This window comes from Mesoplodon bidens (assembly GCF_964165515.1).
Source record: "Mesoplodon bidens genome assembly, chromosome: 14".
Lineage (NCBI taxonomy): Eukaryota > Metazoa > Chordata > Mammalia > Artiodactyla > Ziphiidae > Mesoplodon > Mesoplodon bidens.
The window spans coordinates 87,903,289-87,920,577 of NC_138170.1; the positions used below are offsets into that span (position 1 = coordinate 87,903,289).

At 48.1% G+C, this 17,289-nt stretch overlaps 1 protein-coding gene across 7 annotated transcripts in view; it reads left to right on the forward strand.

Moving 5' to 3' along the window:
* Positions 1-1,484: 1,484 nt before the first annotated feature.
* Positions 1,485-17,289, forward strand: part of MYT1L (myelin transcription factor 1 like) — a gene marked incomplete at both ends in the record, with an annotated part of 135,710 nt that continues 119,905 nt past the window's right edge. For 5 of the 7 annotated variants that reach the window (XM_081255098.1, XM_081255099.1, XM_081255100.1 and 2 more), the window contains 3 exons: positions 1,485-1,539; positions 1,699-1,732; positions 1,964-2,026. In XM_081255098.1, coding sequence (XP_081111224.1) covers positions 1,485-1,539; positions 1,699-1,732; positions 1,964-2,026 — 152 coding nt within the window. The remainder of the gene's footprint in view (positions 1,540-1,698; positions 1,733-1,963; positions 2,027-17,289) is intronic. The other 2 variants (XM_081255101.1, XM_081255104.1) reach the window with 1 other exon arrangement.

Genomic DNA, 17,289 nt, shown 5'->3' on the forward strand with positions numbered 1-17,289 from the left:
CCGTGATTCACCTCGCGTGGGCTCGTCCTTTCCTGAAATTCTTCTTATTTTATTAAATCTGCCAAATCTTATGTCTGTGCAGATACCTCACCCATTAAGATATTAAGCTCATTAAATGAACTTACATTTTTTATTATAGGTATTTTTATTATTCCACACACAAGAGTAATAAATAAATATTTGTTGGTCAGTTGGTAAGAACATTAAATCAGATTCTGTGCAGGATCTCACCTTGCTTATGGTTTATTTCAATAGCAGATCCACCCAGGTCTTTTCTATAATGTCACCAAGCAGAACCACAATTGTCCAACTACAGTCTTCTTTCTCAAATTCTGACGTTTCTTGTCATAAACTGTGAAAGAAGTGAACTGTGCATACGTGACTTTTTTGTTGTTGTTTTTAGAGTATAGTTAGTTGATTTACAATGTTGTGTTCATTTCTGCTGTCCTCAGTTATAGATATATATATTCTTTTTCATATTGTTTTCCATTACGGTTTATCCCAGGATATTGAATATAGTTCCGTGTGCTCTACAGTAGGGCCTTGTTGTCTATCCATCCTATATATACTAGTTTGCATCTGCTAATCTCAAACCCCCAATCCATCTCTCCCACACACACACCCCAATACATGACATTTTACGACGTCCCCATCTTCTGCCCAGAATGCAGCTCTGGCCACAATGGGCAGGGTGAAAAATGACACAGTCCAGGTTGGAATCTGGTCAGAGGAGCTGTCGTCTTTACTACTCATCTCTTGTCAGCCCCTCTGATGCATTGAGTGGAATTCTCCCATGATGTGGTTTTGCTGTGTATAAATTACTCACATTCACCCACCTGGCAGTATGTTCCTGTGGTTTAAAGAGGAAGTGTAGACAGTGGCTCTTTTCAGGATCCTGCACCAAAGCTGCCCCTCGAATGATCTTGGGCAAGTCACAGCTGTAAAGGAAGTGTAATAAAGACACCTCCCTTACAGAATCGTGTGAGGACCCTGCAAGGTAATAGATGGAAACACTCTGTCATCTCCAAGTGTGAGCCTTGCTGTGACCCTGGAAAGTGTCCTGACAATTTAGATCAAGGTAGATGCAATTGTCCCCCAGGACTAGACCATGGCGAGAGTAGCCCGCACGCTAAAACGTGTCCTTCTGTGACACCCCCCTCCTCCCCGCCGTGACTCCTTGATCAGGTTAAACACTTCAACTACAAGGAGAATCTAGACATTAATATATGCATTTTTTCCTTCCTGCAAACTTCAGCCCTATCCATTATATTCTTGGTACAAAGTACAACTCAGACTGACCGACCCAGGTGTGTCCTAATCAAAGTCTTCCACTGTGGGGGCCCTGCAAGACGAGGTCTGCTTTGTTATTTTTAAACAACACGTTTAGATTGCCTGGTCCTTCCCCAGCAGCACCCCTTCACAGAGGGAACCCGTCCCTGAGCTGCCAGCAGGAAAGCACACTGACCACCTTCCTCTCTCCCCAGATGGAGGTGGACACCGAGGAGAAGCGGCATCGCACGCGGTCCAAAGGGGTTCGAGGTACGTCCCTGCTTCCAGGTCCCTGGGGCCCCTGCTGGGGTCCCCTTTGTCCTGCAGAAGCCCTCAGACCCGGCCTGGACACCACCCTCTCGGTAGCTGTCTGTGGAAGAGGGGCTCTTGGGATCGATCATCAATTTGTCTCTTTTCCTCTCTCTGCAGTTCCTGTGGAGCCGGCCATACAGGAGCTGTTCAGGTCAGTGAACAGGACGGGCAGTTAGCCTGTTCGGAGAGCGGGCAGGATGCATCCCCAGCAGCGGTCAGAGACTGTGCGTCGTAACAGAGACGGGGCTTTCGCGCTCCCGGGGGACCCAGGGCCTGCACCCCAGCCCCCTCCTCCCAGTTTCCAGTCCTCCCTGTCTGTCTGCGTCCCCCGCTTTCCTCCCGTCCAGGTGGCACCTGAGTGACCCATCCTTTCCTCTTGCAGCTGTCCCACCCCTGGCTGTGACGGCAGTGGCCACGTCAGCGGAAAATATGCGAGACACAGAAGGTAAGGCCTCGGTTTTTCACGCCATGCTGAGTGACTCATGGGCACAGTGAATGGGGACCATCTTGGGGAAGCTTTCCTGTCCTCCTCGGACGTGGGGCTCTTGTAAGACATTCTGAGCTCCTTCTGGGGTAGTGTTCACCCCACGCCAGGGGTGACGACTGAGGACCAGCCTTGCACCTCTCCCCACTTGCTCCCTGGGATCCTCCCCTAGGTCACTGGGAGCCATATTCCTCCTCCTCGTTTTCTCCTTCCGTAGCTCAGGATGGTAAACATCCGGTGGTAAAGTAAAGTGTGAACTTCCTGATCTTCCTGTGGGCACTCAGCTTATCCTGGGAAAGGAGGTCCAGGCTGGCACCGGGCAGCTGCAGGGGAAAGTCCGAGCAGGAGGGGAAAGTCCAGACAGATCACGCTCGTGAGGCTTTGGGGCTTAGAGATGATGCTCGTAAATACCGGCATTTCATGTCCGTGACAGAGGTGGCAACACCTGGAGCACAGGATAGGCAGGTAATTGCTGCTAGAATGTGCCGCAACGGAATCGCATCCTTCACACCAAGACTGCGAGTCACGTGCAGCTAGCTCAGGCTTGAGATTCACTTCCCCCAAGATCCCTTTCCCTGTGGTATTAAGGCAGCTTCACCTTTCAGTGGAAGGTTTGGGTTATGATGAGTTAGAAATGTTTACAGGCCGTGACACATTTTTGGCTAATTCCCACAAACAAGGGTGCGAGGACTGAAGCCATTCAGCCCAAGCAGCCATCAGGGGCCAGGCCCAGGTACCCAAAGCTCGGGAGCTAGAGCAGGTGCCCTGAGCACCCCAGGGTGACCGTCCCTCGCTGCTTTCCACTTTATTTCCTTTACAGCTGGACACTCATTTACGGATGAAATCAAGCAATGACTGTGATAGTCCTTTATCAACATCAAGGGGAAAATTACAAAGTCCTCCAAAATACCCACGCTAGCATTTAAGGAGGCAGGGGATGTTCAGTGGGCATCCATGATGAAATGGTTTCATACCAAAGGGACGACAGGCCATGGTTAAGAGAATTTTGTGGCTTAAATTATTATATTTTATTTATTATATTATTTGATTATGAAAAATTATTGAAGTATGTAATTTAAATATGTGGGTTTTTTAAACTATTTGTTATTTTATGGAAGAGTATATATGTAAATTCTTTTTTAAAAATCCAGTTTTTAAAAACTGGATTGCTTATGTTTACAATGGAAAACAAGTTAGCCAACCATCAGTGGATTCTTTCCCCTAATCATCGCTTCACTAGACAATAGTTAAATCTGATTATTTTGCTACTAGAAAGAACAATTAAATTTGACTAAAAAGTTTTAATTAGGTGTCAGCTAGTTTTAATTGGGTGTCATAACCACGCTTTTGCTGGAAAAATCATGAAGTTCCCAAAGAAGTGTTTCAAGCGTTTCTATTCCTATCCAAGGTGCATCCCCTAGAGCTGTGGACTGATGGGCCCTGTGGGATGCAGTGTGTGTGCACAGCTCTCCCTGGGATCTCCTCCACTGCTCAGAAAATGATGCTCAGCCTTAGGCTGGGAACAATGCGAAGACAGCTGGGCTCCACCCTCCTCTGAGACCTGATGCTGCTGAGAGCACAGAACACCCTGAATTTTTCAGGAGTGAAGTAGGCGGAATTTTAGAGAGGAGTCACAGAAACAGCCAAATTGGAAAATTTTACAGCAAAATAATTTCAATTTTTTAAATTTAAAATGTTATTTTTTACCATGAGTCTTAGTGTTTGCAATTATTGGAATTCCCACTGTTTTAATAGAAATAGTGAATGGGGAGGCATACTGTGGGAACCCAGTACACAGACACTGGGCCTCGTTTCCCCTTTGCCACTAATTACTCAAGGGGCTTTGGGTGGATTATTTAACATGTATTGACTTCAAATTTCCTCGGTTTTATAATGAGAAAGTTGCAGACTTTGTTATGTAAAACTAATTACCATTCAAAATTTATGTCACAGATAAGACTTCTCTCCAAGGAATCTCACTGAGGTATCAAGTGAGGCTTTCTAAATTTTATTTTTTCATGTCTGTATACTATCAGCAATTTTTAACGAAGGGGTGACATTTGAATTGCTCAGACTGAAAAGGGGCTCTTTGTAATAGATAAGATTCGTGTATACATCAACATCTTTTGACTAGTGCTATTTCAAATTTGTGAGGCTTCAATTATATCTGGCTTTGTTTTTTTTTTTCTATTTTTTAAAAGATTTCCTGGGGCTTCCCTGGTGGCGCAGTGGTTGAGAGTCCGCCTGCCGATGCAGGGGACACGGGTTCGTGCCCCGGTCTGGGAGGATCCCACATGCCGCGGAGCGGCTGGGCCCGTGAGCCATGGCCGCTGAGCCTGTGCGTCCGGAGCCTGTACTCCGCAACGGGAGAGGCCACAACAGTGAGAGGCCCGCATACCGCAAAAAAAAAAAAAAAAAAAAGATTTCCTAAATGAAAGTTTCTCCTCTCTGACAGCTGCTCATGCACATAAATACCTGCACTACCCACCCACACCAACACAGGTGTCACCTTGCCCGCTGCCCTGTCCCTGCTGATACTCGGAGCACATGAGGCCCCTTCAAATAGGACAAGAGCAGCAGCCTCAGTTCAGGTCTTGATGAAACTGCCCGTTACTTCGGTCTTTTAAAGATACATTTTCCAATGAATATATTCCCGTTAAGGCTACGATTTCATTTTACTCACATATCATACCAGTTCATAGCCAAATAAAAAGGCATTCTTTTAGTATATTGAAGTATCTATTTTTTTGAACATGCAAAAATTAATTGGAGGCAGGTGAGGGGAATCAACAATGTAAAAAATAAAAAATAAAATTTTTAGGAAGTTTGATATCAAGTGGTAAAATGATGCCTCTCAGTTAATCTTTATTTTGAACACAAGAAAATTTCTAAGGAAGTCAAATATTGATCACAGTTTCAGTGTACCTTCTTATTGCTTTGGAGGGCACGCACATTGGTGGGTGGCCTTGCTGCTTCAATGGGGATTTGGCTTTTCGTGATAGCTTCTAAGGCTGATGGCTTTTTTCCTGTGTGATAGAGGTAGGGTCGTGGATTTGTAAGAAATGGGGAATAGGTGATAGAGGAGGATCAATCATCAGATAAGACCTGTGAATTTAAACAATAATCTGAATGCACAAGGCATTCACAATTTAAGATCCTGGTTAAAAATTGAGAGGTAGGAATTAAAGTTATAATACTTACTTTATTGGTTGGTCTGCCTTATTCAAAAATTATGTCCTTGAACTAAAGATAATCTATTCATGGGTATTTATTTGTGTTAATAGTTCATCATCAATTTGAGGTGCCTGATAAACACATGTACAACTGCACAGTTAAAGGTTGAATCAAAAAGATAAATTAGGAAAAACATAAGGGAAATGAAAACATAATTTTACCAGAAACCCAGGATGTATCAGGAGTTCTGATACAGTATTCCATTCAGTGCTGAGTCTCTGGGCAGTCAAGGTAAAAAAAGAGGAAGAAGAATGACAGAGCCTCATTATCTGATGCAGGCAGCACACCAGTTCCTCAGAGGGGTTACCCTCCTGGCACTGAAGGTCCATTTCTTTGAATCCCTGCACACTGACCAGCAGGGATCCGAGCTCAGTCAATATTTTTTGCCCTGATGCATGTGAACAGGGCCAGGCCTCCAGAAAGAGAACAATATCACCAGCCGTTATCTTCAGAAACATCATTAGTGTCTAGACACATGACTCTGACTTTTTAGGTTTTATATTATTAGCACATGAGTACGACAGAACATCACGGGTTTGCAGTCAGGGCCAGAAGTAAGTCTCCTGTCGTGAAACAAAACACCAACTCAGTCTTTTCTGTACACAGCAAACCCGACCTCTTCTTTCCCACTCACCTCTCACATCTTCTGCACACCTGACTGCACACAGTCCAGTGCTCTGAGTGCACACGTCTTTTCTAAACTGGTATTTATGGGTAGCTGAAGTTTGCATCTCAAATGCAGGGGCCGATCCCAGGCTTTCTTTGCAGGTGCAAAACTACCCCTCCGCCATCCTAAGTGAGTTTTCCAGAGTTTGGTTCTTAGACGCGCAAATTCAGGGAAGGGAGAGTCCTGGATGCCCCACTCTCCTCCCTGGACCACCTCCTTCCCAGTGTTCAGGCAGACTCGTGACCTGTAAGCATTTAAAACCCTAAAACACCTTTATATTGATATAAAATACTATTTGTGTTAAAGATACAGTGCAACTTGATGTTACAGAGGGATGAATATATAGACACTAAATTCATCATCGAAGTCCCAATAAAACTTAAAAATAGGAATAATAAAAATATTAGTATCTATTTCAGATTAATAAATATTAAACAATGTAGAGGAATTTGAATTTTAGCCTTCCTCATAATAGTTATATACATACTGGGCCATTTAGAATTAATTGGACTTACTTATTGTTTTCTGAATGGTGATTTTTGTATAAGCCTCCAATGAGAGAGGGGGAGAGAGAGGGGGAGAGGGAAAGAGAACTTTTACTGTGGATTCATTCTTCACATCATTGGTTTTGTGAACCCTCTGAATTTACTTCTGAAATTTAATGGATTTTATTTACATTTACCCTTCACAGCTGCTTTTTAAGTTACTGTTTGTTGAGCATAAGGTTCTGGTGAGATATTTGATCCGAAATCTAGCTTGAGAGACTTGCACAATCAACAATCCCCCAAAAGCCAGGGGATGGCTTTGGTATTATATTTAAATCCTTCCCCATTTAGAAAATTCAGAGTCAAATCAATTTATCTTGAAACTTTAAAATTAAAAGCTCCAAATGGTAGATTTATTTTTTTATTAGAAAATTATTAAATTCTCTCTGGCTTATGGTGTACGTTCCTTCTTCAGATTTTTTTCCATCTCATATACCTTTGCACCTACCAGTGTGATTGCCATGGCGGCAGCCGCGGGTGAATAATTGCCTGTCTTCACGGGAGCTTGTTCTGGACCTGGAGCTGAGGGCTTGCTTCCTGATGTATGCATGCCTCATTTGGATGCTGCCAGCAGCCTGGGGGCTGTTTTATTCATGCCTTGACAAAGAGCTCTCACTAAAAGCCTTGGAAGAGAGCCAGGCACTGGGAGAGATAGTGGAGCATTTCAACGTGCAACTGAGAGGAGAATCGATAATCAAAAAGGAAAGAAAGAAAGAGACAGAGAAGAAGAAAGAGAAATAGGGATCCCTATACCTCCCTTTTACTGGTTTCACATGGGTAGAATTTCCATTTGCATTAAAATAAAAAACCCTAAAAATAATTGCATTTTTTCCTAACCACGCTTGAAAGTTTAACACAATTTTCCACATTTAATTGCAAAGCTGATTTTAATTAGTAGGGTCCCGCATGTGAAAAATGAAGATCCACTTGGGTGCGTGGAAACACTGCAGTGTCGGCTTTATGCTCTAATTAATGTATGGCTGCTGTGCAGCAGGGCACACTCTGGGGCGTTTATGAAGAATTCTGAGCACGCAGCCACCCAGCCAGGAGCCACGAGAACCAACACCTCCCCCTTCATTCTTTATGAGGCATCGCTGTGCATCACCCCCTGCATAAACTTTACGGCATGCCTGTCCTTTTTACTATTTGTCACTAATATTATGAATCAGAAGTTAGGGCACACCGATTTTAACATTAATTTGATAGCTTGCCCGGTTGCAGAGAGAGCAAAAATGTTGTGATCTCGGGACTTATCTGTCTGAAGTGGAGATTCAAAGCAAGTGGGTTTCCCAGACTCACCATTGCTTGATGCCTTATTGTGAATTGTATGTGTGCAAACACAAAATTCAGGCATGGTCTTTCCAGACTGGGGTGGCAGTTAACCTTCATTGTCACAGTAAATCCTCTATTAAAAAAAAAAAAAAAAAGCTTCCTGGCCATTATCCCAAGAAAACAATGTGCCTGCTGCTTGTCTATAGCACGTCTGCCCAAATGGACAGATCTCTGGCCCTGGCCGAGTCTGTTAACATATTTCAGAAGACAGTGTGACTGATTCAGTGTATTCAAAACTGCAAATAAAATAGGTAATGCATTTCAGGGTGGATTTTTGACATTTTATAAAATTCAGTATACTTTTAAAATAATTCCACATTCATAGAGGAGGAATATAGGTATTTTCAGGTAGGAACTAAAACATAAGTATACTTAGAGAGTCTCTAATATTTACAATCTGTATTGGTTAAGAACTAAACACAGGAATTATAATCTCGGTCTGATTTATTGACTAGTGATTAAAGATATGTAAACATGGCTTTGAAATATCTCCAAAATACACAGCAGAAATCAGTGTGTGGTACGGCTACCTTCAGGGTTTACCGGTTCCGATGACCACAGTCTGCGCTGGGATTCTAGCAGGTATGCAGCCGCCATGTTTCAGAACTGGTGGGCGGAGAGGGGGTCCTGATGTGAGGGTGGGGGGGGGCTGGCCCGCTGGGCGATTGTGAACCAGGAGCCCCTCACACCTGCCGACGGCTGGCTGCGCAGCCCCTAGCTGGTCTTCCCCAACCTGTGTGCGGGCTCCCTGCACGTCCACACCACCAGGGACAGGAGGGGCGACACCCAGAGTCAGTGGCTGCTGGATGGTCCTCAGAGAGGTGTGAATGATGGGGGAGGGTGGACGGGACGGACGTGTGAGCCCCTCACACTGAGTCCAGCGTGTTCAGGTGACAAGTCCAGGCAGCAACTCCAGGTGCCTGGAATCTGCAGTCAGAACCCGTGATTCCGGAGAAGTCAGCCTTGCGACCAGCTCTTCAAATCCACATTTGAGAGCAATCACGTCGTTAGTATTATTACTTACACCCACACTTTGAGAAGCCCAAGGAGTCACAAGGATGACCTTTGTCCTTCTGCAAAGTGATTGCTTCTCCTCCTTCTCGGATCTTAGGTCCTGAAGACAAAACAAGGCTTCCAAGATGAGACCCCAAGAAATGACTGAACCCCCAAACTCCCGAACCTTCTTCCTGCTAAAACTCGTGACAGAGTTAGAGGAGAGAAGCTCTGCCCTCTTAGCTGTAATGTTAGTTTGATGAGATTGCAGTGTTTTAGTCTGAAAAAGTTTCTGTGTGACTTAGACCATTTCCAACTACAAAAAAAAAGGAAACCCCACTGAAGACTGGCTTAAACGGTACAGAATGAATCATCACGTAAACTGGGAATTGAGGTCAATTCACTTCTGCCCCATTGTCCGGCATCTCCCCAGCAATCACCCCCACGCCTGGTTCTCACCTCATCCCAGGGCTGCCTGCCGGGGCCCCAAAGTCCAGAGGAGGCCGGAGGGGTCAGGTCCAGTGAAGAGGAGCTCCGGATAAGCCACCTACACCGTCCTCATAGTTCTGGTGCTCCAGTGGGTCCACAGCCGGGCCTGAGCCCTCTGACTGCCAAGCCATCCCTGGGCTGAAGGCTGAATCAGCTCCACTCAGGCCGGGCGTCCTCCCCAAAGCCTGGAACATCAGTATCACCAAGAACTTCCTGGAAAGGAAGCATCCTGGCTACATGCCCCACCCCAAACCTGCCAACTCAGAAGATGTGTCAGTGTCCCTGCTGTCTGTTTCCCTCCCCTCCAGGGGATTCACATGTCCCCCAAGTGTGAGGTCATGGCTCCCGAGGGCACAGGCCTGTGTGTGCCAAAGACAGTCACCTGCTCTAGTGGGGTTTTCAGGTAATGTAAAGAGAGGCTGTGTCCTGGGCGAGCAACCAGCAAACAAAGCCAAATTATGTGTGAAGCTGGCAGTCGAGGAAATATTCAGTGGCCATCTGTCTGGAGAAGGACTGGATGGCCTGGTGTGGACAGGTCAGGGCTGTGGAGGCTCAGCCTTGTCCCGTGAGGGGACCCCCTCCCAGATCCAACACGAGTTTCAGGTCACATGTGCAGGGGGGATGCAGAGGTTCCCGGCTGCTCAGAGCCCCCAGCCAGCCCTGCCCTGTGCCTGTCCCTTGGGCCAGCGAGGCTCTGTGGTCACCGGCCAGTTCTGCCCTGCATGCTTGGCCTGAGCAGAGCCTGGTGGCCGGGAGCACACAGGCAGTAAAAATCCAGAGTGCCTCGGCTGGAAGAAAATCTGGACGTGCCCTGGAGACTGTGCACAACCCGTGGAGAGCTTGCTTCCCTCGTTCCGACTGGGCTACCTGGGCCCTGTGAGCCTCCGCGAGGCCCTGTGGACCTGGGAGCAGGAAGATAAATGCACCTTCCCTTTCCTGGTAAGGGAAAGCTCTGAGCTCCCCCTGTATAATTCAGCAGATTTTAAAAGATCCACTCACTGTAATTTAGTAGCCGCTGTGCGGGCCATGAATACTACCTAATGCTGTATCTCACATGGCCAGTGATACGCTTCCCACAGGATTGGATGCATCTCCTAAAACTCTAGGGAGGAGAGTAGGGAGTGAGCAGCTCAGAAGAAATTTGATTCCTCAGTGATGCATTAGGATGCAGTGATGCTCCCAACTCGCTCCGCCAGCCTCCAGCCCATCCCATGGTGGGTTGTGCTTCTGAATGAACTGTCTTGGCCCCCCTGAGAGTCCTCTGGACCCCCGCACCAGGGCGGGACTGAGAGCTAGGAGGGCAGGGAGGCAGCAGTGGCCACCGGGGGGATCGGGCAGACCCCGATCCTGGAGCCAGGGTCTCTGGTGCAGGCTGTGCTGCACGCAGTGCGACCGAGTGGCTTCACCATGGTTCACGCACATGTCAGGGAGCTAATTATGGAGCGGCTTCTTGGTGCTGCATGTAGGAGCAGACCCCACCCTCAGGAGGGGGCAGAGAGCCCCCCTACTGCTACTGTAGTAACAGACTCTCTGGACCACAGCCCCTCGCCTGCCCCCCATCTCAGGAGACACTGATCAGATGCTTACGACAAAGCCACCACCTTGAGTGACTAATGGACTGAACTTTCCCTGAGGCAGCATGGTTTTGCCAGAGATGCTTCTTAAATTAACCCAAAGCGATTTCTAATAAGTGATGGTGTAGGCAGAGGGGAGGGGGTTCGGGGGCCGAGGCTCTCATTGGAGCCCCGTCTGCCAGGCAACAGCACCACCCAGCCTGCATACGCCTGGGGTTGGCCGCCCATGGATGCTGCCCCTGGAGCCCATGCACAGCCCGCATATCCCTGGGCTGGGCCACCCGTGGATGCTGCCTCTGGAGCCCATGCACAGCCCGCATAACCCTGGGCTGGGCTGCCCGTGGATGCTGCCCCTGGACCCCATGCACAGCCCGCATATCCCTGGGCTGGGCCGCCCGTGGATGCTGCCCCTGGAGCCCACGCACAGCCCGGCCGCGGCCTCTCCCTGAAATGGGGCAAGAAGGCCTGGGACTTGCAGCTTTGAAACTTCAGGACTTGAAAAGATAAAAAGGAGTTAGCTTTTCAAATTGTCTTAACTGATCCTCCCAGGGAATTTTTATTGACAACAGAAACCAAAAGAAATACTGCATGCGCACAAAGGTGATTTAGGATTAAAGGTGGGAAATGCTCATTTCCTTAAATAAGGACTAAAAATGGGATTACAAAAGAAAGAACAGTGGAAGTGGTGGCAGATTTTCATGAACATCTGTCTCGTTCTTGTCACTGTGCTCCGTTCAGGGAACGTGACATTTGCCCAGAATATCAGACTTTTTCCTTGGATTTTTAATGCATTTTACTTAGTCTCATGTTATAAGTGTAAATTTGTATTTTTTAAATTTTTATTTAACTTTATAACATGAGCGTTTTCTGATGTCACTAAATATTTTAATTTTCATGACTAACTTCCATCCTGTGGTGACATTGTAACTTATGCAACTCTTATTATTGGAAATTATTTATTTAGGTTTTTTTTTAACTTTCCCATGTTATAGATCATGTGTGCTAAGTGTCTTTGCAGACAGCTTTTGTGGCTTTTGGCTCCTTCTTTGGGGCAGTTTTCACAAGGAGGAGCCTTGGCTTGAAGGACGTGAGGACAGAAATGATTCTAAGAGTTTCTTTCCAGCAAGATGGGCCCTGTTTGCATTCCCGGCAGCAGAAGGGAAGGTGTCCCTGTTTCCTTCTGCAAGTCATATGGAATAACTGTTTTTAAAACACTTCCTTCTTACTAAAAAAAAAGTGTGTTTGTGAAAGGATAAACTTTTAAAGGATTGGTCATTTTTCAAACAATGCTAATGCCAGAAAATTCTAGAAAAAGACATGGTTTGAAATTTAAGCCACATTTTTTTTCCTCTTAAATGGTCTCACTTGTCAGTGTTCAGGTGAGCTGGACCCCAGCTGCCACCCCCCAAGACTGATCCTGGGGTGAGGCCCTCCAGAGCTGAGTAAGGAAGAGGCTTCCAGGCAGAGGGGCGATGCTTCGTGCCGGGCGGAAGGTGAAAGGCTATCTTTCTCTGTCTCGGTCACCTGGTTCCCCCTCTCGCCACCCACCAGCCTCAGCATTCCAAGCCCAGGAGCAGAGGAGAAGCCAGTGTCCGGTCACCAGAGCCACAGCCAAGTGCGTCAGGGCAGGGTCAGAGCCCCTGAGGGAGGAAACTGTGCCTGAACTTTATATAAAAGTGTCTTTAGATGTTAGAATGATAAAAATTCAGGCCAGCAAAGAGCAGCAGAGGTTCTGCATCAGGGCCTGAGGGTCTTCACTGCCCTGTGCTCCTCCAGACCAGCCAGGAGCCTTGGCTGTGGCTGTCGAGAGCTCCACTTGAAAGTGTGGGCGCAGCAAGTGGGTGAGCTGGGAGTGGCCAAGCACACATTTCTGGGGCTGCTGCCGTGCAGAGGCCCTGGGGTCCAACCGAGGGTGGCGTTCTGCACAGCCTTGCCCTTAGCAACCATCCCTAGACACACACGCCAATGGCACAAAAGGCAAACGGACAGTCGGATGGTTACCACTGACCAAACACATAGGGGATGTGGGCGTGTAGACGGGGCCCTGAGACCAGGAAGGAGCAAGCAGGTGGAGGGGCTGGATTTCACCCCACTGGGGAAACTCGCCCAGTTGCCTTATTTCAGAAAGTACAGTGCTCTTTAGGGAAATGTGCAGAGGCAAGTGAGAAGTGGTCACCTCTGTGGCCAGGTAGAACAGGACTCTATAGACTGCTTCAAAGATGCTCTGTTTGACTAATTACTGAGTGTTCACTGCACACACAGCCGTTGAGCAGAAGGAATATTTGGGGACAAAGGGACACCCTGCCCTTTGACTTAAGACGTGTGGCCCACGCCAGCGATGAGTCCAGACATACAGGATGCAGGGGAGGGTATGACCAGGGAGACAGAAGGAAGGGTCCTGGGAGGAGCACTGGATACACGAGGCCCGTGAGAGTCTTCCTCCTCTGAGCCCTCTGCCGTGTGCCCCCAAACACCGAGCAGGAGACAGGGCCAGAGGGACAAATCATCTCACTTCCTTCCTGGGCACTATGCATGCCCACCTTTATCCAAGGAACAGCATGGACACAAACATTCCCAATTTGCAACATCTTGGAAAATGGAAGTTGGAAGAGTTTTGTTGAGTCCCAGCTTTGGCTCCAGCCGGGCAGGACCTCAGATTTCACCCATGTTTCGTCTACATCCTGTGTTATTTACACAAGGATTCATCACAACTTTCCTTTAAAGAGTAGATCTCTTTCCCACAGTCGAAACACAACATCTGAAGCAGGATCTTCGATCCACACAAACTTTCTTAGACACTTGTCACCACCGCACAGTTTCTGCCCAGATGTAAAATTTTCTTCCTAAATGGATTGTCATCAGCTCCTCAGAAGACAGAGGAAACTTCTCTCTTTCTCTCCCCAAGGCACCCTTTCCTCGGCTCACAATGGCCGTTCATTTAGTACCTGCTGGAAGATGTTGCTACTGACGTAATGAAAGGATGCTGAAGAGGGAAAATGATTGGAAAGATAGAAGAACAATTTCTACAAGCAAAAACATTGGCTTAGGTTCAGCTCTACCTAAATTTATAACCAGTAGGATCTTACTGTCCTCTCCTTGGAGGAAGTCTTCTTGACTATCATCTGACATCTATCACCTCCACACCATGAGTCAGGACCATGGTCGGACACAGAGGCATCACGGGAAGGAAGCGATTCCTCCCCTGAGGAGGCCAGCTGTCCCGCGGATACACATATATGACAGAATGTCCCAAGGGCCCTTGGAGTCCTGTTTGGGGACCAGGGAACAGAGAAGGAAGGGGCTCCATCCCCCTGGGCTGGCCAGCCTTCCCAAGGGGGAGACTCTCCACCTGGCCAGTGGGGGGAAGGGGGCCCTCAGGGGAGGGCACAGCGGGAGGGCTCGCGTGATCAGTCACCCTTTCACTTGGTGAGTCTGAGCTCTTTGTTAAGCAGCACTGTGCCAAGTGCCCAGATCCACGTAGGTACAGACCGGGTATCCGTAGGAATAGACCAGGTCCCCGGTGTTGGATGGACTCAGAGCCCGAGCAGAAAAGCACCAGACCCAGACACGGAGCGCCAGCCCATGGAAGCTCAGGCCTAGGGGAGCCAGCCTGATGAGGCCGGGTGGTGGAGGGGGCCCAGGGAGGCCAGAAGAGGAGGCAGGGTCCTCAGTGGGACTGTGGTCACCCCCAGCGGGGGCGGGGGGAGAAAAGCACAGCTAGGAAGGAGGCTGTGGTTATAAGAAGATCCCAGTCATGGAAGGTGCCCCATGGGGATAAGGGGATGTGGAAGCCGCGGCCTCAGGATGTGGCCCAGTGGGTCACAGAGGACCGTATGTGCACAGGCAGGGTCAGGTTTTGTCCTCTCAGGAGGGAGAGAGAGAGAGAGAGACAGGGTGGGAGGGAGGGATGGAGGGAGGAAGGCAGGAGTCTGTGCATTGGAGGCGGAGATAGGAGTGAAAGCTCTTGGTGACCAGGGGGCCAGAAGCCAGCCTGGCCGGAGGCGGGGTAAGACTGGAGGGAGAGGAGGACACACTGGAGACATTCAGGGTGTGGACACAGCAGGACTCAGAGCCGCCGGGGGAGCTGAACCAGGAGGAAGAGGGTCCGGGAGACTCAGGTCCTGCGTCCTCGGGCCCAAGGTTCAGTACAAACAGAAGGAGCCGGGAGGCAGACAACACGTTAAGATGCGCTCGATGTGGTTTATGTTGCACGGCCGACAATTTCACGCTCATCTCCAGTCCTCTGTGGTCCGAGGCTACTCCACGCGTGAGCAGCTTGCATGTACCTTACTGTGTGCGAGAACATTCTGTCTGCCCCATGCTGTGTGGTGAGAACTGGACCCCAGAGGCCGAGTGCCCTGCTGGGGTCCAGGTGATGGGCTGGTCACTGGCCAGCAGGCCAGGCCTCCCATCCCCAGCCCTGCCCACTTTCCACGAGGCCGCCGGCCTTTGGACCGCATCACAGGCTGAGATAAGCCCTCTGTGCTGGAGTTCACTTCAGTGAGGGACACGCAGCCCAGATGCAGACAGAGACGGGGCAGGAACGGGGTGGTCTGAGCAAGGTGGTCGTGGCCAAAGGGGGCTGAGGTTAGTTCCAGGTGCATCGCAAGGCATGGGGCCCTGGGAAGCACCGCGCATTCATTTGAAGGGACCTATATGCAGCCTTTTGTTTCAGGTTCTGTTGTTGTTGTTGCTTTTCCAGCAATGGGGCCATTTGACACCTGTGACTTTTCTTGTCATCAATTGTCATGTGAGCATCCTTCAAACTCTGAGAAGCTAATGCTCTCAAACGGGTCCACGTTCTGTACACGGATCCTCACTCATGTCTTTGTAGTACCTGAGAGCTTTTAATTAATGAGAATGACCTATTAAAAAAAAAGATGTGAGGGGGCTTCCCTGGTGGCGCAGTGGTTGGGAGTCCGCCTGCCGATGCAGGGGACACGGGTTCGTGCCCCGGTCCGGGAAGATCCCACATGCCGCAGAGCAGCTGGGCCCGTGAGCCATGGCCGCTGAGCCTGCACGTCCGGAGCCTGTGCTCCACAACGGGAGAGGCCACAACAGTGAGAGGCCCGCGTACCGAAAAAAAAAAAAAAAAAGATGTGAGGAACCCAGTTTCAGTAGGAACCATGAACAGAAACAGCGCGGAATCCTGGAATGAGAGCCCTTAGCAATCAGGCAAGCAGCTGAGCCCCCCAGGCCCCTGCCCACAGAAGCCTTCCACGGACAGGGAGGCCCCAGGGAACAAGGGCTCCGAGACACCTGGTCTCTAGCCCAGGTTCCAGAAAACGCCCTTAAAGACCCCTGGGGATCTGACCAACCCCTTCCTCCTACAGACGAGGACCTGTGACGCACAGGGATGGAGCGACCCCCTCAAGGTCACACAATTAATAGGAGGCGTCAAATCCAGCTCTTCTGGTCCAGACCAGTATTCAGTTCCCAACCAGGACGTCTGAGAACCTTTGCACCTGCAGGACTGAGAATTATCTGTCTACTCACAGGGAGGGGAGGTGGGCACTGCCTGAGAAAACTGAGAGAAAAGAAGAAAAATTCTCATCTATTTAGTGTTGTTAAATATGGAGACAAATGAAACATAGCAACATCATTTACATCCGACCAATGGCTGAGCTGAAGGCAGTGGTTTAACTCCTAAGCTGGGAAGCCCTCACCCACCGAGGCTGGACGAGCACAGCTGGCTCTTCTTCCCAGGCCCCTCGTGGACCTCCTGCACGACCTGAACCGAGCTGAACATATAAACATCTCAATGCTTCAACTACCTAGATTTTAAATATTCCACAATTGAATAATTTCTTACCAGCCATAGAAAGACAAAGTACTCTGTCCTAGAGCATCCGAAAAAGAGGACTCTAGTATGTATTTGAGGAAGAGTAAGAAATCTTTAATTTTTCATTTGCATGTATTTTCTTATATATTGGTCCCTGGGGCAAAGATGTAAATGGCAAAATCATAAATTCTTATGTAGTTTGATTCTCAGTTCTTCCTATCAATCTTTTTTTTTATTGAAGTATAGCTTTCTTACAATGTTGTGTAAATTTCTGCTGAACAGCAAAGTGATTCAGTTATACATATATATTCTTTTTCATATTCTCTTCCATTATAGGTTATTACAAGATATTGAATGTGGTTCCCTGTGCTATACAGTAGGTCCTTGTTGTTTACCCGTTTTGTATACAGTAGTGTGTATATGTTAATCCCATACTCCCAATTTATCCCTCTCCCCTGTCTTTCCCCTTTGGTAACCAGGAATTTGTTTTCTATGTCTGTGAATCTCTTTCTGTTTTGGAAATAAGTTCATTTGTGTCTCTTTTTTTTTTAGATTCCACATATAAACGATATCATATGATATTTGACTTTGGCTTACTTCACTTATGA